Here is a 24,372-nt window from a genome sequence, read left to right on the forward strand (position 1 = left end):
TTGTGCCCAGCCTCTGCAAAATATTTCCTCTTTAGTCTACCTCAAGATCACTTTGCCTTGACAAAGGCTTACCACTGAGCCAAAATGTTGGCAAACTGACAGTTTGACTTTTCTTTCTATTATATCTATTATTTTTCTGGGCACCGGCTTTACATGGTTGCATCGGAGCCCTACCATATTAACTTCACCTTTAATAATAGGCTCAGTCCCAACTTTTTATTATTACTATTTTGCTTTGCTTATATAGCACCATATATTCCATACATATTGTAATCACTGTCCCCATCAGGGTTCACAATCTAAAGTGCCTGTCAGTAAAGGCTGCTTTACACGCAGCGACATCGCTAGCGATGTTGCTGGTGAAAGCACCCGCCCCTGTCGGTTGGGCGTCACGGGCAAATCGCTGCCCGTGGCGCACAACATCGCTAGGACTTGTCACACATACTTACCTGCCTAGGGACGTCGCTGTGGCCGGCGATCCGCCTCCATTCTAAGGGGGCAGTTAGTGCGGCATCACAGCGACGTCACACGGCAACCGTCCAATAGAAGCAGAGGGGCGGAGAGTAGCCGAAAGAAAGAGACGCCCACCTCGTTGCCAGAAGACGCAGGTAAGGTGTTGTTCCTCGTTCCTGGGTTGTCACACGTAGCGATGTGTGCTGCTGCAGGAACGAGGAACAACCTGCGTGCTGGAACAGCAACGAAATTTGGGATTAGAACGACGTCTCAACGATCAACGATTAGGTGAGTAATTTTGATCGTTAGTGGTCGTTCCTGCGTTTCACACGCAACGACGTCGCTAACGAGGCCAGATGTGCGTCACGAATTCCATGACCCCAACGACATTGCGTTAGCCCCCCTAAATCTTTGTAGTGTGGGAGGAAACCGGTCAATCCAGAAGAAACCCACATGGTGGGATTGGAACCCAGAACTCCATTGCTCTGAAGCAACAGTGCTAACCACTGAGCCACCATACCTTTCCTCCTCTCTTTCCTGCAAAGTGACCTCTGCACAAATCATAGAGCATGGACACAAAACTCTCCCAGTCTGACATCTCCAGTCTATTGTTTCTTATCTATGTCCATATTGCTGCTGTAAGTTATATATAGTTGTACAAGTTATTATTACCTACCCCCAGGAGAGTAGCTTTTTTATGGTTTTTACGGTCCCCTTAGGGAATGAGTACTTACACAATACTGTAGTATTCAACTCTAAAATACAGTCTAGTAAAAATTGTTGCATCAGCAACTCTTATACAATAAGAGCAAACACCACGCCATATATTTAAAGCACCATTCCAGCATTTTTTTCAGTAGCGGAGTGGTCATTTTAATCTAAGGTCCCTGTCCCTGTCGCTGGTCTTATACTCACCCTTAAGGTCTTCACCTTTTGTTGATGCGTGGCCACATGTTGTGACCGCACCTTCTGACACTGAGCAGAAGTCAGAAGTTATATCATAAGCTCGCAATGCAAGTCTATGAGAGCCAGAATGAGACTCTCATAGACTTGTATTGAGTTGTGTGACCTTCGGCACTCCATGAAACACTGGAGTTGCCAGCAGGTCACAAATTGTCGGAGACCAACCAGAGCGGCGGTGAAAATAGAGTAGTGTCAGGGAATCTAGATTAAAAGCACCACTCCGTTGATGAAAAATAAAAACTTCAAGAGGTAGTCACCGGAAATGGTCTTCACTTCACAGGTGTGCCCTGTCAGGTGTAATAAGTGGGATTTCTTGCCTTATAAATGGGGTTGGGACCATCAGTTGTGTTGTGCAGAAGTCTGGTGGATACATAGCTGATAGTCCTACTGAATAGACTGTTAGAATTTGTATTATGGCAAGAAAAAAGCCGCTAAGTAAAGAAAAACTAGTGGCCATCATTACTTTAAGAAATGGAGGTCAGTCAGTCCGAAAGATTTTGAAAACTTTGAAAGTGTCCTCAAGTGCAGTGGCAAAAACCATCAAACACTACAAAGAAACTGCCTCACATGAGGACCGCCCCAGGAAAGGAAGACCAAGAGTCACCTCTGCTGTGGAGGAAGTTTATCCGAGTCACCAGCGTCAGAAATCGCAAGTTAACAGCAGCTCAGATTAGAGACCAGGTCCATGCCACACAGAGTTCTAGCAGCAGACATCTCTAGAACAACTATTAAGAGGAGACTTTGTGCAGCAGGCCTTCATGGTAAAATAGCTGCTAGGAAACCACTGCTAAGGACAGGCAACAAGCAGAAGAGACTTGTTTGGGCTAAAGAACACAAGGAATAGATATTAGAAATCTGTGCTTTGGTGTGATGAGTCCAAATTTGAGATCTTTGGATTCAACCACCGTGTCTTTGTGCGACTCAGAAAAGGTGAACGAATGGACTCTACATGCCTGGTTCCCACCGTGAAGCATGGAGGAGGTGTGATGGTGTGGGGGTGATTTGCTTGTGACACTGTTGGGGATTTATTCAAAATTGAAGGCATACTGAACCAGCATGGCTACCACAGCATCTTGCAGCGGCGTGCTATTCCATCCGGTTTGCGTTTAGTTGGACCATCATTTATTTTTGAACAAGACAATGACCCCAAACATACCTCCAGGCTGTGTAAGGGCTATTTGACTAAGATGGAGAGTGATGGGGTGCTACGCCAGATGACCTGGCCTCCACAGTCACCAGACCTGAACCCAATCGAGATGGTTTGGGGTGAGCTGGACCGTAGAGTGAAGGCAAAAGGGCCAACAAGTGCTAAGCATCTCTGGGAACTCCTTCAAGACTGTTGGAAAACCATTTCCGGTGACTACCTCTTGAAGCTCATCAAGAGAATGCCAAGAGTGTGCAAAGCAGTAATCAAAGCAAAAGGTGGCTACTTTGAAGAACCTAGAATATAAGACATATTTTCAGTTGTTTCACACTTTTTTGTTAAGTATTTAATTCCACATATGTTAATTTATAGTTTTGATGCCTTCAATGTGAATCTACAATTTTCAGAGTCCTGAAAATAAAGAAAACTCTTTGAATGAGGTGTGTCCAAACTTTTGGTCTGTACTGTACATTGTATTCCTTATCATCTGACATTTATGCTTATTAAACCTGGTCCAGGTTGCCTGTTACATCATATTAGGTGGTTATCTGGCCCATATCAGTGTGTGAACAATCCATTGTTATCTGTATATCTATTTTATTATTGCAAATGAATAGGGTAAATTATTTTTATAATTTATGGAGTGATGTTTGCTCTTATTGTATAGGAGTTGCCAATACTGTAGTTTTACACTGTATTGTAAAATTACTGCTCTCTTATGAAGTACAGCCACAGTCAACTGTTAAAGAGAGTCGGTTACCAAGTGTATGCTACCCGACAGGGACTAGCTGACAAATTTTAGCCTGGGGTGCAAACATAATGCACCGGCCTATAGATGGTGTGGTCAATCTTTAAGCCGGCCGTACATATTATATCATTGTCAGTCAATGTTTGGACAGACTCCCCCTTACGCAGGGGAAGTCGTTTGGCCGTGAGCTCATGTGTTCTCTATGAGAGAGCCATCCGCTGACAAGACACACACATATAGAGCTTCGCCCGGGTTAATAACTGCTGTTAACAAAATAGAATGTATTAACAAAAACGTATTCTGCACACAAAAAACACAAAACAAATAGATATAAATGTAATTATAATGTCTGTCTCCCCCTCTGTATATATCTCTCTGTCTCTCTCTCTCTCTTTGTCGGTCTGTCTCTTTCCCTGTCTGTCTCTGACTGTCTCTGTCTCTTTCTCCGTCTGTCTCAATCTCTTTCCCTGTCTGTCTATCTATCTCTGTCACTTTCCCTGTCTGTCTCTTTCCCTCTTTCCCTCTCTTTCCCTATCTGTCTCTTTCCCTCTCTGTCTCTTTTCCTCTTTCGCTCTGTCTCTTTCCCTGTTTCTGTCTCTTTGTCTGTCTCTTTACCTGTCTTTGTCTGTCTCTTTCCCTCTCTTTCCCTGTCTGTCTGTTTCCCTGTGTCTGTCTGTTTCCCTGTGTCTGTCTCTTTACCTGTCTGTGTCTGTCTCTTAAGCTGTCTCTCTCTTTCCCTCTCTTTCCCTGTCTGTCTCTTTCCCCGTCAGTCTGTCTCTTTGTCTGTGTCTGTCTCTTTGTGTCTGTGTCTTACCCTGTCTATGTCTGTTTCTTAGCCTGTCTGCCTCTTTCCCTGTCTGTGTCTGTCTCTTTCCCTGGCTGCATTGTGATACGCCAACATTCCATATAAGGGCGTGGCTGCGCATTCTTCTGAAGTTCTGGCTGCACTGTGGCTCCCAGCTCCATTCGCCTTAATGGAGGCAGGTTTTTTGGTGAATAACTGTAAAGCGCGGGGTTAAAATTTCCCCTCAAAACATAGCCTATGACGCTCTCGGGGTCCAGAAGTGTGAGTATGCAAAATTTTGTGGCTGTAGCTGCGACGGTGCAGATGCCAATCCCGGACATACACACACATACATACATACATACACACACACATACACACATTCAGCTTTATATATTAGATATATATATATATATATATATATATATATATATATATATATATATATATATATATATTGTATACATATAATTAATCACACACTCAGCACTGAGGGCACCTGCCTACAGCGTACAGAAGGAGAAGCAGGAGGGGGTGATGCCACTTATCCATAATACTAGGCAGCCATGATACTGCCTTCTGCTGTTTATGGTACTTAGAAGATAGTATCGTTAAAACATAACTTTTAAGGCTGTGTGCACAGGGTCAATTTTTGCCGGGTTTTTTCTCGCAGATGTTCACAAATCTGCAAGGAAATCCTTATGCCAGCAAAGTCTATGAGAATCCTGATGTGTTGTGCACATGTTCAGGATTTTTTCTTTGCAGATTTGTTTCAAGAAAAAATCGATTCTTTATCTGTTTTTTTTTCCTGCATTTTCACCACTAAAAGCAATGAAAAAAAAGCATAAAAAACGGTGGCAAATCGATGCAAAAAAATGTGATAAATCATGGCAAAAATACCATTATTTTCAATGGGGTGATTAAAACAAGCTCAAACAGACTGAACAAAAGCACATTGTGTCTTTTTGACATTGCAACGCATTTGTTCATTCATTTTAGCATTGTTGAGTGCTTTTTCAGGAGAATATGATTCTAATGTGCCCTGAATCTGTGGGCCATTGGTTGGCTTTAGGCTGTAGAGTAAGGCGGGCTTTGCACACTATGACATCGCAGGTGCGATATCGGTGGGGTCATGTCGAAAGTGACGCACTTCCTGCATCGCTCTTGACATCATAGTTTGTAAATCCTAGATGATACGATTAACGAGCGCAAAAGCGTCGTAATCGTATCATCGGTGTAGCGATGGCGAATTCCATAATTACGCTGATGTGACGGTCCGATGTTGTTCCTCGCTCCTGCGGTAGCACACATCGCTGTGTGTGAAGTCGCAGGAACGAGGAACATCTCCTACCTGCGTCACCGCGGCCCCCGTCGGCTATGCGGAAGGAAGGAGGTGGCCGGGATGATTACGTCCCGCTTATCTCCGCCCCTCCACTTCTATTGGCCGCCTGCCGTGTGACGTCGCAGTGACACCGCATGACCCGCCCCCTTAATAAGGAGGCGGGTCGCCGGCCAGAGCGACGTCGCAGGGCAGGTGAGTGCATGTGAAGCAGCCGTAGCGATAATATTCGCTACGGCAGCTATCACAATGATATCGCAGCTGCGACGGGGGCGGGTGCTATCACGCTCGGCATCGCAGCATCGGCTTGCGATGTCGCAGCGTGCAAAGTACCCCTAAGTGCAGGGCAGGGAACCAATTGATCTTTGCTCCACAATAGTCTTCATCTAGAGGTTTCCGACGGAGGATGTACCTCCAGTTGAGAATAACACAGATCCCAATGGGTCCTGTTGTGGTCGCACCGTTTGTGACTTTCAAAGCGCCACTCCAGGTTGTTGGTGTTTTTTTTATTTAAGAGCAGGAGTGGTACATCTAATCTAAGTTCCCTGACTCTAGCATTATACTCGCCAGCTGCTCTCTTTAGCTCTTCCCAGTGCCGTTCCAGTTGCATGGCGCCATCTTGTGACTCCAGCTCCTGAATAACTGAATATCAGCGTTAAAGGTCACAAGCTCTCAATGCAAATCTATTAAAGCCTCATTCTGGCTCTCATAGACTTACATTGCGTTTTGACTTCCGGATCGCTCAGCAAACACTGGAGTGGTCCAGCAGGTCACAAAGTGCTGGAGACCAACAATACAAGATGAAGACAGTGGCTGGTAAGTATAAGACAGGGGGTAGGAAACATTACTAGCATCACTCTAATGCTGCAGTGTTTCATGGAGCACCCCGAAGGTCACAAGTCAATACAAGTCTATGGGGGCTTTATTGTGGCTCTCATAGACTTGCATTGGAAGCTCATTATGTAACTTCTGACTTCCAGTCAGATTTTGTGATCACAAAATGGCACCGCGAGATCTAAGTGGTATCAGTATATGGTGAAGACGCCAGACGGTGAGTATAAGAGAGGAGGCAGGGACTTTAGATTAAAAGCACCACTCCAGCGCTGAAAAAAAAAGCCTAGGAAACAATGCTACCAGGTGTGTATCTTGTCAGATGTATGCATGCCTTGAGCAGCCGTTCGAGGGTGAATATGTCTGCACTCGATGCAAGCATGTTGCGTATTTGGAAGCCAAGGTAACTGATCTAAATAAGCAGCTTGCAACACTAAGGGGCATTGCAAACCTGGAGAGGAGTTTAGAGCTCACTGAGCTTTCTCTGGCTGGGGCCAGTGATATGGAGGAGGGTGGAAGTGGGGAAGATCAGGACCCAGAGGTAGGTAGCTGGGTAACAGTTAGAAGAAGAGGTAGGGGGAAAAGTGTCAGGGAGCCTAGTCCTGACCTGGCACAACCTAGTAAATATGCCTGTTTGGCTGATATTAGGAATGAAGGGCCTGGACTAGGGTCACTACAGCAGGAGGTTGCTCCTAGCAACCAGGAAAACAACTGCTGTAGGAAGGTGGGAAATAGGAGTGCAGCAAAGCCCAGACAGATGTTGGTGGTAGGGGACTCTATAATTAGGCGGACAGACAGGGTCATCTGTCGCCGAGACCGTGAATGCCGAACAGTGTGTTGTCTGCCGGGTGCTCGGGTTCGGCATATTGTGGATCGGATAGACAGATTGCTGGGTGGGGCTGGGGAAAACCCAGCGGTCATGGTGCACATTGGTACTAATGACAAAGTTAGAGGCAGGTGGAAGGTCCTTAAAAATGATTACAGGGAACTAGGAGAGAAGCTGAAGTCCAGGACCTCCAAGGTGGTGTTTTCAGAAATACTACCGGTGCCACGAGCGTCACTAGAAAGACAGCGGGAGCTTAGGGAGATAAATATGTGGCTTAGAAATTGGTGCAGAAAGGAAGGGTTCGGGTTCATGGAGAACTGGGCCGACTTCTCAGTCGGCTACAGGCTCTACGGTAGGGACGGGCTGCACCTCAATGGGGAAGGTGCAGCTGTGCTGGGGGAGAAAATGGTCAGACGGATGGAGGAGCTTTTAAACTAGGATCGGGGGGGAGGGAGGGTAGTGGAGCAAATAAGGGGATAGATAGAGCAGATAGAGACAGGGAAACGGTAGGGGTCAATGAAGGATTAGGGGGGGATGGGACATACAAGGAACGTAGGGAGGCTAGGAGTAATAAAGGTGTTAATAGGATTAAATGTCTACTGGCAAATGCAAGAAGTCTTGCAAACAAAATGAATGAATTGGAGACTCTCATGTCAACCATGGATTATGATGTGGTGGGCATTACGGAAACCTGGCTGGATGAAAGCCATGACTGGGTGACAAACATACAGGGTTATAGTACATTTAGGAAGGACAGGAAAGGCCAAAAAGGTGGTGGGGTGTGTATATTTATCAAATCTAACCTAAAACCTGTGTTGTATGATGACATTGAGGGGAACAGCAACAATGTAGAGTTAGTATGGGTAAATGTACATGGGGAGGGGAATAATGGAAAAATGCTAATTGGAGTTTGCTATAAGCCTCCTAACATACCTGAACAAATAGAGGGTGAAATGCTGGAACAAATTGAAAAGGCAGCTAATAATAATAATCGGGTTCTTATTATGGGGGATTTCAACTATCCAGACATACAGTGGGAAATAGAATCTTCTGGTTCTGCTAAAAGCTGTAAGTTCTTATCTACCATTCAAGACCATTTCCTCTCTCAGATGGTAGGTGAACCGACCAGGGGAGATAATTTGCTAGATCTGGTCCTGTCAAATAGACCGGATACAATTTCAGATCTACAGGTCCGGGAGCACTTGGGCACCAGCGATCATAATATGGTAAGCTTCGACGTAATATTCAATAGAACATTTCAAAGGGGGAATTCTAAAACCTGGAATTTTAGGAAAGCTGATTTCAACAAATTAAGGGAAGAGCTTAAATGTGTAGATTGGGACAGAGTCATGGTAACTGGGGATACCGAACATAAATGGGGTAAGTTTAAGGATATACTACTAGAGTCCTGTAAAAAACGTATACCCTCTGGTAATAAAATGTCCAGGAATAAAAAGAAACCACTATGGATAAATAAGACTGTACAAAGTATAATAAAACAAAAACAAAGGGCGTTTAAAATCTTAAAGGCTGAGAATACAGAAATAGCATTGCAGGAGTATAAAGATATCAATAGGCAATGCAAAAAAGAAATCAAACAAGCAAAACTAGCTACTGAAACAAAAATCGCCAATGACATTAAAATAAATCCCAAAATCTTTTATAAATACATTAATGCCAAAAGGAAAACAAAGGATAGTATCGGACCCTTAAAATATAATAACAAGTTAGTTATAGAGGACAAACAAAAGACTGAGATATTAAATAGGCATTTCTCATCTGTATTCACCAAGGAACTGACTGTACCAGGGATCATTCAACAAGTGAAAAATCAAAGTCCACCACCCGATATAATTAATTTAACACAAGATGAAGTACGCCTATGTCTGAGTAAATTAAACATTGACAAATCCCCAGGGCCAGATGGCATTCATCCACGAATATTGAGGGAATTGAGCTCCGTAATCGACAGACCGCTGTATCTCATCTTTTTAGACTCACTTGTAACGGGGTTGGTGCCTCAGGATTGGAGGATTGCTGATGTGGTACCGATATTTAAGAAAGGTAAGAGGGTAGATCCAGGCAACTATCGTCCAGTAAGCCTGACATCAGTAGTATGCAAAGTTTTTGAGGGCATTTTAAGGGATGACATGCAAAAATATATTGCAGAAAATAATATGATAACTGACAAACAGCATGGATTCATGAAAGATAAGTCGTGTCTAACCAACCTGTTGGGGTTCTATGAGGGGGTAAGTTCAAACCTGGATATTGGTAATGCAGCTGATGTGATTTATTTGGACTTTGCAAAGGCATTTGATACTGTACCACATAATAGCCTTATACTAAAGCTCCAGAAGCAAGGACTAGGGGACACAATATGCAACTGGGTAAGGAATTGGCTAAGAGATAGGAAACAAAGAGTAGTCATAAATGGTACATTCTCTAAATGGGCTATAGTCAGCAGTGGGGTGCCGCAGGTATCTGTGCTTGGACCGATTCTTTTTACTCTCTTTATTAATGACCTTGTGGATGGGATTGATAGTACAGTGTCAGTCTTTGCCGATGACACCAAACTATGTAGGATATTAAAAACTGACCTGGATAGTACAATATTACAAAAAGATCTGGATAAGATGTCAGAATGGGCAGATACTTGGCAAATGAGATTTAATGTTGATAAATGTAAAGTAATGCACCTAGGACGGAGTAATCCTATAGCTGCGTATACATTAAATGGAAGTAAACTCGGGACTACAGAACAGGAGAAGGACTTGGGTATTCTCATTACAAATAAGCTGAGCAGCAGCACTCAATGTCAAGCAGCAGCTGCTAAAGCAAACAAGATTTTAGGGTGTATAAAAAGAGAGATTAGATCCCGTGATCCCAACGTATTGTTACCCCTCTATAAATCACTTGTAAGACCACATATGGAATACGGGATCCAGTTTTGGGCTCCACATTTTAAAAAGGACATTCAGAAGTTAGAGTCAGTTCAAAGGCGGGCAACTAGACTATTACAAGGAATGGAAGGCCTCCCATATGATGGCAGGTTGAAAAAGTTAGATATGTTTAGCTTAGAAAAAAGACGTCTCAGAGGAGATCTCATTTATATGTATAAATACATGTGTGGTCAATATAAAGGACTGGCACATGACTTATTTCTTCCAAAAACAATACTAAGGACCAGGGGGCACTCACTGCGAGTGGAAGAAAAGCGATTCCGACACCTAAATAGGAAAGGGTTCTTTACAGTTAGAGCAGTCAGACTGTGGAATACACTACCACAAGAGGTTGTAATGGCAGATACTATAACAGCTTTTAAAAAAGGGCTGGATGATTTCCTCAGTACACAAAACATTGTTGGTTATAAATGACTTAGTGACTAAATGTAGAACTGGTGGAGGAAGGTTGAACTAGATGGACCTAGGTCTTTTTTCAACCTAAGTAACTATGTAACTATGTATACAATTTGATCATGTAAATTTTACAATGTTGATGTAGAAGTATGGATGTCACACAGATGTGAAATATGGAGACACAGATGACAACCGGATGATTGTCATACGCTCGTTTGGCCCCAAATCTGCATACATAAATCCATGTGAAGTCTTGGTGTGCTGTCCGATTTTTCTCAGATAGTACACAAACCCAAAATCGGATCAGAAGAGGATCCGCTCTGAGCCTCACAGATCTCACACTCAGGCCTCGGCACTTGCACATAGCTTCTGATGCGAGAGCATGGGAAGCGATATGCTAATGACCCGCTGCTGCGAGTGTCAGCCGAGAGTCATGCGATTGTGATGCGATCTTGCGATCATATCACAGGAGCGGAGAAGAGGGAACATTTTCTCAACCTTCTCCTCCCCAGGCTGTCTCTGCATACATCGCACTGTGGTCGGATGACATGCGAGTGCAGTGCGATATTTGACACACACCCATAGACTTGTATGGGTGTATGTGAGCCGAGGCTCGTTGCCAAATGCAGTATGCTGTGATTCATTTCTCATACCTACATGGCATGAGAAATCAATCGTAGATGGACACTGCCCCGAACTTTGCACTAGTGCGAGTTCAGGCCAATGTTTTATCGGCTTGCACTCGTCCGTGCAAAACTATAGTGGAACTCAGCCCTCAGATCCATCATTTTCACAGATATGAATAGATGGGTCCGTGTACCGTGTGAGGAAACATTTTACATGGATGTGTGAATGCAGCCTGAGGCCGGGTGCAAGCACGCATACTAAAACATGTGACAGTCACATCCACACATTGCAGAGGTGACCGGGTTGTTGTGGAGCTGCACGTTTGGCGCCTCAATCAGGAATGGAGCAAAGTGACCCAAATGATGTCACACATTTTTGCTCCCCAGTTATTTGTCATTGTGGTAGCAGGCGGCCTCTGCCCAGTCACATACAGCTGGTCTGGTCTGTAAATCAGAACTAAGTAGTGCAAGTAGCCATTTTATTCCTCACAAACTGTCCGTGTGCACGGCTCATTGACTATAATGGCTGTCTGCTCTCCGTGTGGCGCGGCACAGACAGCACACGTCCGTGTAACACACTGGTCTGAACGAGCCCTGAGGCAGAGGTTGTACAGATCAGCAATATCCGTGTAACACACTGGTCTGAACAAGCCCTGAGGCAGCGATTGTAAATGTTAGCACTATGCTGGTATACATCTCACTGACGATATCTCGGTGATATTACTTATTAATGTGCGTTGATACATCAGTAATAGTGCTATTTTATTTTATGTGATTCATTTGTATTCGCTTTTTTGAGGTACGGGCTACTTTAACAAAGACGCTTTTTTTTCCCGCCCATAGTAAGTGCACAAAATGGCGGCGGCTCCAGCCACCTCAGTCAGTTGAGCAACGCCGCTTAGTGAGTGGGCGGGGTTAAGGGCGGAAGCGAGGCTCGAGGGGGCGGGGTTGGCGCCTTGAACGTCGGTAACGTCACGCAGCGAAGGTTCTTTCTCCCTCTTCTTGTTCTCGTCTCGGCCGCAGTAGCAGAGCTGCACGTCTGGCGCCATGCCCCGACCAGGAATGGAGGTGAGTGGCTCATAGTTCCCGCTTTATGTTTAGTTCAATAATGGCGGGAGCGGGCGGCCTCAGCTGCGTCACACACGGCGAGAGGATAGCGAGGCCTGCCTGTGATCCCAGTGCGGGGGCCAGATCGCGGCGCCATTTTACACACAACGCTGCTCCCTCGCTACACCGCGGCGCGCTCTGCTGGTTCTAGTTAGGGTGGCTTGTAGTTCTCCGACATAGACCGTGCTTCTGTTCGACCTACAAGTCCCAGCATGCCTCGCACACCCGGCGCCTCGTGTACTCGCTGCACGATGTGAGGCGTCGGGCGCTCGTGCTGCGGAGGAGCCGTGTTCCTGCCCCGCCTCCCATGCTGCGGCCTGCAAATGGCGGCCATCATGTGCGAGGGGACGGCAAAATGGGAGCCGGGAGCCCGTGTGTGAGACAAAGCCGGGGGCGGAATCACAGGGCACGGGCCCAGGAAGTGAGGAGAGGTGCCGCTCTGCATCCATGTGGGCGATAATGGCGGGGCCTGCGAGCAGCGTGTTAACCCCTTCATCTCCAGACGGATCCCCCTGAAGAATCCTAGCCATAGAGGGCGCATTCATAGAATACCGTGCAGGTGAATAGTGGGCTCCATCCCTCCATTGCTTCGAGTATATTCTGTTCTTGTGGAGTTTAATGACCCGGGCCTGCTGCTCCTCCGGGTCAGAGACCCAGTGCCAGGATTTTTGTCAGGATTATTTTTTTTCTTTTATACCTTGATGTCAAACAGGATGAAAGCGCATGTAAAGGGAACCTGTCACCACTTTTTTGGCGTATAAGCTGCGGCCACCACCAGGCTCTTACATACAGCATTCTAACATGCTGTATATAAGAGCCCAGGCCGGGGGTATAACATTAAAAACACTTAAGACTTATCTAATGGTCGCGCTGTGGGCCTTATGGGCATATCTGTCCGGCGCCACCTTTCGGCCATCTTTGTTCTCCTCTAGCCGTGGTGCATGACTGGTCCGATGTCATACGACGGCATTCAGGTCCTGAGCAGGCGCGCTTTGATCTGCCCTGAGCAGATCAGAGTATTGTAGTGCGCCTGCGTAGGATTGGCGAGTGTGTATGTAGCCGTGGCATTCATCGGACAATGCAACCGTTAGGTAAGTATTATAAAGTGTTTTTTATGTTATACCCCCAGCCTGGGCTCTTATACAGCATGTTAGAATGCTGTATATAAGAGCCCGGTGGTGGCCGCAGCTTATAGTCCAAAATATTGGTGATAGGTTTCCTTTTTAAAGCATGATTGACAATGTTTTGGGGGGTTTTTTTCAGTGCTGTAGTGCAGTTTTAAAGGGAACCGGTCACCACTTTTTTTGGCCTATAAGCTGCGGCCACCACCAGTGGACTCTTTTATATACAGCATGTTAAAATGCTGTATATAAGAGCCGTGGCTGTGTAGAACATAGAAAATCATTTTATAATACTCACCTAAGTCGCTTCGATGCAGACTGGTCAGATGGGTGGCGTTGTTCTCCGGGACTGGCGCCTCCCCTTTTGGTTATCTTGGGCTTCCTTATTCTGCAGCCGCGGTGCATGACGTGTCTACGTCATACACACGCGCTGCCATTAAGGTCATACGCAGGCACACTTTGATCTGCACTGGAAGACCAAGATGGCCGAAAAAGGAGGCGCCGGTCCCGGAGAACAGTGCCACCCACCTTAGCAGTCTGCATCGAAGCAACCTCCTAGGTTAGTATTTATAAAATGATTTTTGTTATACACAGTGGCCTGGGCTCTTATATACAGCATGTTAGAATCCTGTGTATATAAAAGCTCACTGGTGGTGGCTGCAGCTTAAAGGCCGAAAAGTGGTGACAGGTTCCCTTTAAATGCAAGTCCCCAGTCATTTACTCACCTTCTGGCGGCTTCACTTTTTTATATTTTTTTTTTTTTTTTACAAACTTCGCTCCGGTCCCACGGTGCCATCTTAACAGTTGACTGACTGGAATTTACATCACAAGCTCACAGTATAAGGCTATGTGCGCACGTTGCGTAATTACATGCAGTTACGCTGCGCTTTGTAGCGCAGCGTAACTGCATACGTCCTGCGTCCCCTGCACAATCTTACGGAGATTAGGCAGGGGCCGTGCGTACGTGGCATCTTAGAGCGCAGTGCTTCGGCTGCTGCCCGAAGCACGCGTTCTAAGAAGTGACATGTCACTTCTTCCGTGCGCTTTGCCTGTAGCCCCTGCCCTGTCTATGGGAGGAGCTGCAGGCAGAGCGCATGGAATCGGGTTTTTTTTTCACTACGGACATTTTCTGCAGCGATTGGAAGCGCACGTGTGCTCTTCAGATCGCTGCAGAAATTTCTGCAGTGACTGTACGCAACGTGCGCACATAGCCTAAGTCTATGAGAACCAGAACAAGGCTCTCATAGACTTGCATTGAGTTGTGGCCTCCTGATCCATTAAACACTGGAGTGGCTGGCAGGGCTGATCAGAGCACCTCTGGAAAAAGATAAGATGGTGGTAGGTGAGTATAATACAGAGGGTAGGTGACATAGATTTAAAGCTCCTCTCCAGCAGTGGAATAAGAAATATGCCCTAAATAAAATCAATGTAATTTACCTTGTAAGTGCAAAAAAATCCTGCAACATCAAATACTCATTGTGGGCATTTGACCTTACAGGGCTTGAGTCTTTGATAGTTTAAACTGTTAAGGGAACCAATCACCGGGATTTTCGTATGTAACTTAGTGCCAGTATATCCCTGGCTTTATCAGGCTGATTCTATACATACCTGTAGTGGTCAGCTTTGGTGTTTTACGTTTTGAAATCCAAGAAAGTAAAGTTTATAAAATCATCAGCTTCTTGAGTGACAGCAGCTGAGGATCATATAATAGTTAATAATGCGTATTGCACTGCTGCGTAAATGCATGCGTCACCAGATTGCGCATGATCCAGCCTCGCGTTGTTTGAGAGCATGCTGAAATTTTGATCCAAATCGCTGCACTGAAACAAATCAACATGTCACTTATTTGGTGCGCTTTGTATGCTGCTCCCACTCTGTCTATGGGAGAGGCAGCATCCCGAGCGCATGAAATCTGCATCTAGTCTGCAGACACACTGCATAATTAGGCTGCTTTCACACATCCGGTTTGAGCTGTGCGGCTCAATCTGGCTGTGAAGCCTATGCAACGGATGCGGTGAAAACACCGCATCCTTTGCATAAGTTTTTTACATGCGGCCGGTCCGGTTTTTGCCGCTTGCGGCATGCTACTGAGCATGCGCAGTGGCAAAAACCGCATGCGGCGGCCGGATGCGTTTTTTGCCGCATCCGGCATCCATAGGGATGCATTGGGAAAAGCGGCGCGATGCGGTTTTTTTTGCCGGAGCAAAAAAATGTGCCAGTGAACGTTGCATCCGGCCGCCGCATCGGCTAAATCTGCCGCATGCGGCAAAAACCGGACCGAACGCAAGCCCATGCGGCACAATGCGGCACTAATTAAAGTCTATGCAGGAAAAACGCAACCGGCAGCAAAAAAAACCGGTTGCGGTTTTCCTGCAAAGTGCCGGATTGTGCCGCATTGCAAAAGCCGGATGTGTGAAAGCAGCCTTACGCAGTGTTTCTGCAACGATTTGAAGCGCACATGCACTGCCAAATCGCTGCAGAATGTCATGGCAGTACGCAACATGCGCACATACCCTTACTTTGCCACGAACAGGAACTGTGCTGATGTGATGCCCATGTGCCCAGAAGGGGGCGGGGACTCAGCCAACAGAAAATGTTGCTTCCTGGTAACAGCTTTGTTGATTGAGGCCCTGCCCCGTTCTGGTCACATGGTTATGACATCAGCACAGGTCCTGCTAGTGGAAGAGTAAATCAATTATATAATGCTTATTCCAACAGGGGGAGGGGATAACCCCTCCCCAGATATTTGATCCTCAGCTGCTGTCACTCAAGAAGCTGAATATTTTATAAACTTTCTTGTCTGCCCACAATGAGTGTTTGTTTTGGACAACCCCTTTAAATGCTACTAGTGATTGACAACAACATTTTAAGTTGTTCAAACAGCAGCGATTAGGTGTAGCCTGGATGACTGCTGCTATGCTGGTGGTAGCACAGGAGGATTAAAAAGTCCTGTTCTTCCAATCCATATGTAAGGTTTGGTTTTGTTTTTTTTTACAGACCAGTTTTTAAAGCGGTTGTCCACTAAAAGTACATTGATGGCTTAACCTTAGGGTACTCAATTATCAATGTCTGATCACCCAGGGTCCAGCACCCTCCCCGATCAGCTGTTCGTGGTGGTGGTGGTAACTTATGACCGGAAATGCTCAGTTCTGGAGCTGCCAGTCTTCTGATATCGGCCGTACTGCACATCCACATTCTATTGATTTGATTGCGAGGTGGATGTGCAGTACCTGGCTGTGGCCACAATCTGTTGATGTATCTGACAAAAATCAAATGTCATGCTGATGGTCCATTTTGGCTTTTTCTTCTCCTGCACACTACAGATTTTTGGAGTCAAAGTATGACTTTTTTTTTTTCTCGTGCAAACTACAGCTGAAAAGAGAGAATGCAGATCTGCACTTCCTTAGTGAATAACATTTTTCTTTAATTTCTTTTCTTCGGCGCTCCATTGGGAGACCCAGACGATTGGGTGTATAGCTACTGCCTCCGGAGGCCACACAAAGCATTACACTAAAAAGTGTAAGGCCCCTCCCCTTCTGGCTATACACCCCCCGTGGGATCACGGGCTGCTCAGTTTTCAAGCTTTGTGCGAAGGAGGTCAGACATCCACGCATAGCTCCACGGTTTAGTCAGCAGTAGCTGCTATGTCGGAGGGAAGAAAAGAGGGCCCATACTAGGGCCCCCAGCATGCTCCCTTCTCACCCCACTCTTGTCGGCGGTGTTTGTCAAGGTTGAGGTACCCATTGCGGGTACGGAGGCTGAGGCCCACATGCTGCTGTCCTTCCCCATCCCCATCAAAAGGGCTCTGGGTGAAGTGGGATCTTACCGGCCTCCAGGCTCTGAGGCCGGGCTCCGTCCACAGACCCGGAGATCCTGCTGGATACGGAGCTGAGTACTGTCAGGGACAAGGCCCTGCAACATTCAGGTACTCTGTGTCCCCTGCAGACAGGCACAGACACACTCCAGCGTTGCTGGGTGTTCTAGTGCGCCGGGGACAGTAGCGCTGTGCGCTGGGGCTATACTCACTGCAGCTTAGCTGAGTGAGTTTATGTGTGGGGAACTGCCGCGCCGGCCGCTCCTGGAGACTGCGGCACGGCTGAGACTTGTAGTGCGCCGGGGACTTCGCGCTGCTGTGCTTTTATGACGGCAGCGCTTATAAGTCTAGTCCCCGGCTTTTGCGGCCTAGTTCCGTTTTCGTTCCCGCCCCCAGCCCTGTCAGTCAGGGAAGGGGCGAGACGCTGTCCAATGGTCAGCGCCGAGGGCTGGAGTCTTATTTACATACTCCGCCCCTCTCACTCGGCACAGTGGGACGCCAGTTTCCCGCTCTTGTCTGCAGCACGCCCACGGCCCGCCCCTCTTCACAGGACGCCGGCAGCCATTCCTGCATGCAGTCTGAGCTGGAGAACGGACACAGCCCTGGGAGACCCAGACAGGGGATTCTGGCGACCACACACCCGCTGTTTAGCGGGCGGTAAGCAGCACCTACGTGCTGACCCCACTAGTGCCGCAGTGTTTGTTTGTGTACTTTTATTTGTACCATATATATATACATATTGCACTGTACGGTTGCTTCTTGGTTATACCCCTATTGCTCTGAGGAGACAACAGCATGTCATCCGCAAAAAGCAAGGGTGCCAAGGCACAGGCTTTATATGCTGCCTGTACCGCATGCGGGGCTGATCTACCTGCAGGTTCCACTGACCCCCATTGTGTGCAATGTTCGGTCCCTGTGCCACTTCGTCAGCCGGAGTCTATGCTTGTGGTGGCCCAGGCAGAGACGCCTGTGAACCCTGTCCCGGTGACGGGAACAGAGTTTGCAGTTTTTGCTGATAAGATGTCTGTCACTATGACAAAAATTCTAGAAACTTTGCAGTCCAGGCCGGTCATTCAGACCATGGACACTGGTGATTCAATGTTCCCCGGTCCCCCGCAGTTGGAACTAATCCGGGCCCCAAGGGAGTCCCAGGCATCACAGGCTGAAGGCTCTGACACGGACGACAGTCCCAGGCCGCCTAAGCGAGCCCGCTGGGAGAGACCCTCGACGTCCTCACACTGGTCAGGGTCTCAGCGAGAGGACTCTCTGTATGATGAGACAGAGGTAGAGGGTCAGGAGTCAAATCCTGAGACCGCTCTCAATTTAGATACTCCTGAGGGTGACGCCATGGTGAATGATCTGATAGCAGCCATCAATAGGCTGTTGGATATTTCTCCCCCAGCCCCTCTGGCGGAGGAGGCAGCTGCACAGCAGGAGAAATTCCATTTCAGATATCCCAAGCGTAAATTGAGTACTTTTTTGGACCACTCTGACTTCAGAGAAGCAATCCAGAAGCACCACGCTTATCCAGATAAGCGTTTCTCCAAACGTCTAAAGGATACACGTTATCCCTTTCCCGCTGACGTGGTCAAACGCTGGACCCAGTGTCCAAAGGTGGACCCCCCAATCTCCAGGCTTGCGGCTAGATCCATAGTTGCAGTGGAAGATGGGGCTTCACTTAAAGATGCCACTGACAGACAGATGGACCTTTGGTTGAAATCTGTCTATGAAGCTATCGGCGCGTCGTTTGCTCCTGCATTCGCAGCCGTGTGGGCACTCCAAGCGATTTCAGCTGGTCTTGCGCAGGTGGACTCTGTGATACGTCCATCTGTGCCGCAAGCGGCGTCCTTAACCTCGCAAATGTCTGCATTTGCGACTTACGCTATCAATGCTGTCCTGGACTCTACGAGCCGTACGTCAATGGCGTCCGCAAACTCGGTGGTTTTGCGCAGAGCCTTGTGGTTAAAGGAATGGAAAGCAGATTCTGCTTCCAAAAAATGCTTAACCAGTTTGCCGTTGTCTGGAGACACTGGTGAGCAATTGGCTGAAATCATTAAACAGTCCAAGGGTAAGGACTCTTCCTTACCCCAGCCCAGATCAAGCAAACCTCAGCAAAGGAGGGGACAGTCGAGGTTTCGGTCCTTTCGAGGCTCCGGCAGGTCCCAATTCTCCTTGTCCAAAAGGACTCAGAAGGATCAGAGGAGCTCAGATTCCTGGCGGGTTCAATCACGCCCAAAGAAGGCAGCCGGAGGAACCACCTCCAAGGCGGCTGCCTCATGACTCTCGGCCTCCTCTCTCCGCATCCTCGGTCGGTGGCAGGCTCTCCCGCTTTCGCGACATTTGGCTGCCACAGGTTAAAGACCGGTGGGTAACAGACATTTTGTCCCACGGGTACAGGATCGAGTTCAGTTCTCGTCCTCCGCCTCGATTCTTCAGAACTTCCCCACATCCCGACCGAGCCGATGCTCTTCTGCAGGCGGTGTGCTCTCTAAGGGCAGAAGGAGTGGTGATCCCTGTTCCTATTCAGGAACGAGGCCAAGGTTTTTACTCCAATCTGTTTGTGGTGCCAAAAAAGGACGGCTCCTTCCGTTCCGTTCTGGACCTAAAACTGCTCAACAAGCACGTGAAAACCAGGCGGTTCCGGATGGAATCACTCCGCTCCGTCATTGCCTCCATGTCTCAAGGAGATTTCCTAGCATCAATAGACATCAAGGATGCTTATCTCCACGTGCCGATTGCTCCACAACACCAGCGTTTTCTACGCTTCGTGTTAAAAGACGACCATCTGCAGTTCGTAGCACTGCCATTTGGTCTGGCGACAGCCCCACGGGTGTTCACCAAGGTCATGGCAGCAGTGGTAGCAGTCTTGCACTCCCAGGGACACTCGGTGATCCCTTACTTGGACGATCTACTGGTCAAGGCACCCTCTCAAGAGGCATGCCAACACAGCCTGAACGTTGCGCTGGAAACTCTCCAGACTTTCGGGTGGATCATCAACTTTTCAAAGTCAAATCTAACACCGACCCAGTCTCTAACGTATCTTGGCATGGAGTTTCATACTCTCTCAGCGGTAGTGAAGCTTCCGATGGACAAACAACGTTCACTACAGACAGGGGTGCAGTCTCTCCTTCAAGGCCAGTTGCACCCCTTAAGACGCCTCATGCACTTCCTGGGGAAGATGGTGGCGGCAATGGAGGCAGTCCCGTTTGCGCAGTTTCATCTGCGTCCACTTCAATGGGACATTCTTCGCCAATGGGACGGGAAGTCAACGTCCTTAGACAGGAAAGTATCCCTTTCCCAGACAGCCAAGGACTCTCTTCAGTGGTGGCTTCTTCCCACCTCATTGTCACAGGGAAGGTCCTTCCTACCCCCATCCTGGGCTGTGGTCACGACAGACGCGAGTCTGTCAGGGTGGGGAGCAGTTTTTCTCCACCACAGGGCTCAGGGTACGTGGACTCAGCAGGAGTCCACCCTTCAGATCAATGTTCTGGAAATCAGGGCAGTGTATCTTGCCCTACAAGCCTTCCAGCAGTGGCTGGAAGGCAAGCAGATCCGAATTCAATCGGACAACTCCACAGCGGTGGAATACATCAACCACCAAGGCGGGACACGCAGTCGGCAAGCCTTCCAGGAAGTCCGGCGGATTCTAATGTGGGTGGAGGACAGAGCATCCACCATATCCGCAGTTCACATCCCGGGCGTAGAAAATTGGGAAGCAGACTTCCTCAGTCGCCAGGGCATGGACGCAGGGGAATGGTCCCTTCACCCGGACGTGTTTCAGGAAATCTGTCGCCGCTGGGGAATGCCGGACGTCGACCTAATGGCGTCTCGGCACAACAACAAGGTTCCGACCTTCATGGCGCGGTCTCGCGATCAAAGAGCTCTGGCGGCAGACGCCTTAGTGCAGGATTGGTCGCAGTTCCAACTGCCCTATGTGTTTCCACCTCTGGCACTCTTGCCCAGAGTGCTACGCAAGATCAGGTCCGATTGCCGCCGCGTCATACTCGTCGCCCCAGACTGGCCGAGGAGGTCGTGGTACCCGGATCTGTGGCATCTCACGGTCTGACAACCGTGGGCGCTACCAGATCGACCAGACTTACTGTCACAAGGGCCGTTTTTCCATCTGAATTCTTCGGCCCTGAACCTGACTGTGTGGCCATTGAGTCCTGGATCCTAGCGTCTTCAGGATTATCTCAAGGTGTTGTTGCCACCATGAGACAAGCTAGGAAGCCCACGTCTGCTAAGATCTACCACAGAACGTGGAAGATATTCTTATCCTGGTGCTCTGCTCAGGGGGTGTCCCCCTGGCCATTTACATTGCCTACGTTTCTTTCCTTCCTGCAGTCTGGGTTGGAAAAAGGTTTGTCGCTCGGCTCCCTTAAAGGGCAAGTCTCAGCGCTATCTGTATTTTTTCAAAAGCGTCTAGCACGACTTCCTCAGGTACGCACGTTCCTGCAGGGGGTTCGTCACATCGTCCCTCCGTACAAACGGCCGTTAGACCCATGGGATCTGAACAGGGTACTAGTTGCTCTCCAGAAGCCGCCCTTCGAGCCTCTGAGGGATGTTTCACTTTCTCGACTCACAGAAAGTGGCCTTTCTGGTAGCGGTCACGTCTCTTCGGAGGGTGTCCGAACTGGCAGCGCTGTCATCTAAAGCCCCCTTCCTGGTGTTTCACCAGGACAAGGTAGTGCTGCGCCCGATCCCGGAGTTTCTACCTAAGGTGGTATCCTCCTTTCATCTCAATCAGGATATCTCCTTACCTTCTCTTTGTACTCATCCAGTTCATCGGTATGAAAAGGATTTGCATTTGTTAGATCTGGTGAGAGCACTCAGAATCTACATTTCCCGCACGGCGCCCCTGCGCCGCTCAGATGCACTCTTTGTCCTTGTCGCCGGTCAGCGCAAAGGGTCGCAGGCTTCCAAATCCACCCTGGCTCGATGGATCAAGGAACCAATCCTTGAAGCCTACCGTTCTGCCGGGCTTCCGGTTCCTTCAGGGCTGAAGGCCCATTCTACCAGAGCCGTGGGTGCGTCTTGGGCATTACGACACCAGGCTACGGCTCAACAGGTGTGCCAGGCAGCTACCTGGTCGAGTCTGCACACTTTCACCAAACATTATCAGGTGCATACCTATGCTTCGGCGGACGCCAGCCTAGGTAGAAGAGTCCTGCAGGCGGCGGTTGCCTCCTCGTAGGGAAGGGCTGTTTTGCAGCTCTAACATGAGGTATTAATTTACCCACCCAGGGACTGCTTTTGGACGTCCCAATCGTCTGGGTCTCCCAATGGAGCGCCGAAGAAGGGAATTTTGTTACTTACCGTAAATTCCTTTTCTTCTAGCTCCAATTGGGAGACCCAGCACCCGCCCTGTTTCCTTCGGGATTTTTGGTTTTTTCGGGTACACATGTTGTTCATGTTGAACGGTTTTCAGTTCTCCGATGTTTTTCGGAGTGAATTTGTTTAAACCAGTTATTGGCTTTCCTCCTTCTTGCTTTTGCACTAAAACTGAGCAGCCCGTGATCCCACAGGGGGTGTATAGCCAGAAGGGGAGGGGCCTTACACTTTTGAGTGTAGTACTTTGTGCGGCCTCCGGAGGCAGTAGCTATACACCCAATTGTCTGGGTCTCCCAATTAGGAGCGAAAGAAGGGAATTTTGTTACTTACCGTAAATTCCTTTTCTTCTAGCTCCAATTGGGAGACCCAGACGATTGGGTGTATAGCTACTGCCTCCGGAGGCCACACAAAGCATTACACTAAAAAGTGTAAGGCCCCTCCCCTTCTGGCTATACACCCCCCGTGGGATCACGGGCTGCTCAGTTTTAGTGCAAAAGCAAGAAGGAGGAAAGCCAATAACTGGTTTAAACAAATTCACTCCGAAAAACATCGGAGAACTGAAAACCGTTCAACATGAACAACATGTGTACCCGAAAAAACCAAAAATCCCGAAGGAAACAGGGCGGGTGCTGGGTCTCCCAATTGGAGCTAGAAGAAAAGGAATTTACGGTAAGTAACAAAATTCCCTTCTTTCGCTCCTAATTGGGAGACCCAGACAATTGGGTGTATAGCTACTGCCTCCGGAGGCCGCACAAAGTACTACACTCAAAAGTGTAAGGCCCCTCCCCTTCTGGCTATACACCCCCCGTGGGAGCACGGGTCCCTCAGTTTTTTGCTTTGTGCGAAGGAGGTCAGACACGCACGCATAGCTCCACTGTTTAGTCGGCAGCAGCTGCTGACTATGTCGGATGGAAGAAAAGAGGGCCCATACAGGGCCCCCAGCATGCTCCCTTCTCACCCCACTTTCTGTCGGTGGTGCTTGTTAAGGTTGAGGTACCCATTGCGGGTACGGAGGCTGGAGCCCACATGCTGATTCCTTCCCCATCCCCATTAGGGCTCTGGGCGAAGTGGGATTTTACCGGTCTCCAGGCACTGAGACCGTGCTCCATCCGCAGCCCCTGGAGAAGCCGCTGGATATGGAGCTGAGTATCGTCAGGGACATGGCCCTGCTCCGTCAAGGTACTGTGTCCCCGTGCATACGCGCGCACACCGCAGCATTGCTGGGTGTGATAGTGCGCCGGGGACAACAGCGCTGCTGCGCTTGTGCCATTTCCTCACTTCAGCTTAGCTGAGTGGGTAGACTCAGGGGGAACGGTCGCGCCGGCCGCTGGGACTGCGACGCGGCTGGGACTTGTGGTGCGCCGGGGACTTCCGCGCTGACCGTGCATATATCACGGCCGCGCTTATTACTACAGTCCCCGGCTTTTGCGGCCTAGTTCGTTCGTTCCCCGCCTCCGCACCTGCCAGTCAGGAGGAGGGCGGGACGCTGTACAGAGCATCAGCGCTGAGGGCTGGAGTCTTTTTTTTTACATACTCCAGCCCTCACACCAGGCACAGTAGGACGCAGTTTCCCGCACTTTTGTTTGTGGCACGCCCACGGTCCGCCCCTCTTCACAGAATGCCGGCAGCCATTCCTGCCTGCACGCTGAGCTGCAGAGGGGAGACTGGGAGACCCAGACACGGGATTCTACGGCCTCATACGGTAAGCAGCCCTCAAGGGCTAACCCCCACTTGTGCCGTTTGTATACTGAGTATTTTGTGTTTGCAAATACTTTGTACTGTACAGTCGCTGGTGATTCTCGGCTATATACCCTCCTAGATTACAAGGAGGCAACAGCATGTCGTCCGCAAAACGCAAGGGTGCCAAGGCACAAACATTATATGCTGCCTGTACCGCATGTGGGGCTGCTCTACCGGCAGGTTCCA

General features: G+C 48.5%; 1 protein-coding gene across 3 annotated transcripts in view; it reads left to right on the plus strand.

The window, feature by feature from the left end:
- Nucleotides 1-12,015: 12,015 nt before the first annotated feature.
- Nucleotides 12,016-24,372, plus strand: part of HNRNPA3 (heterogeneous nuclear ribonucleoprotein A3) — a 59,446-nt gene continuing 47,089 nt past the window's right edge. Inside the window, exon 1 of one of the 3 annotated variants that reach the window (XR_012724727.1) lies at nucleotides 12,016-12,141. Coding sequence is in view for 2 of the 3 variants with exons in the window: in XM_075317372.1 (XP_075173487.1) it covers nucleotides 12,121-12,141 (21 nt within the window). In the remaining variant the exon portion in view is untranslated. The remainder of the gene's footprint in view (nucleotides 12,142-24,372) is intronic. The other 2 variants (XM_075317372.1, XM_075317373.1) reach the window with 2 other exon arrangements.

This window comes from Anomaloglossus baeobatrachus, chromosome 7 (assembly GCF_048569485.1).
Source record: "Anomaloglossus baeobatrachus isolate aAnoBae1 chromosome 7, aAnoBae1.hap1, whole genome shotgun sequence".
In the NCBI taxonomy this organism is placed as follows: Eukaryota; Metazoa; Chordata; class Amphibia; order Anura; family Aromobatidae; genus Anomaloglossus; species Anomaloglossus baeobatrachus.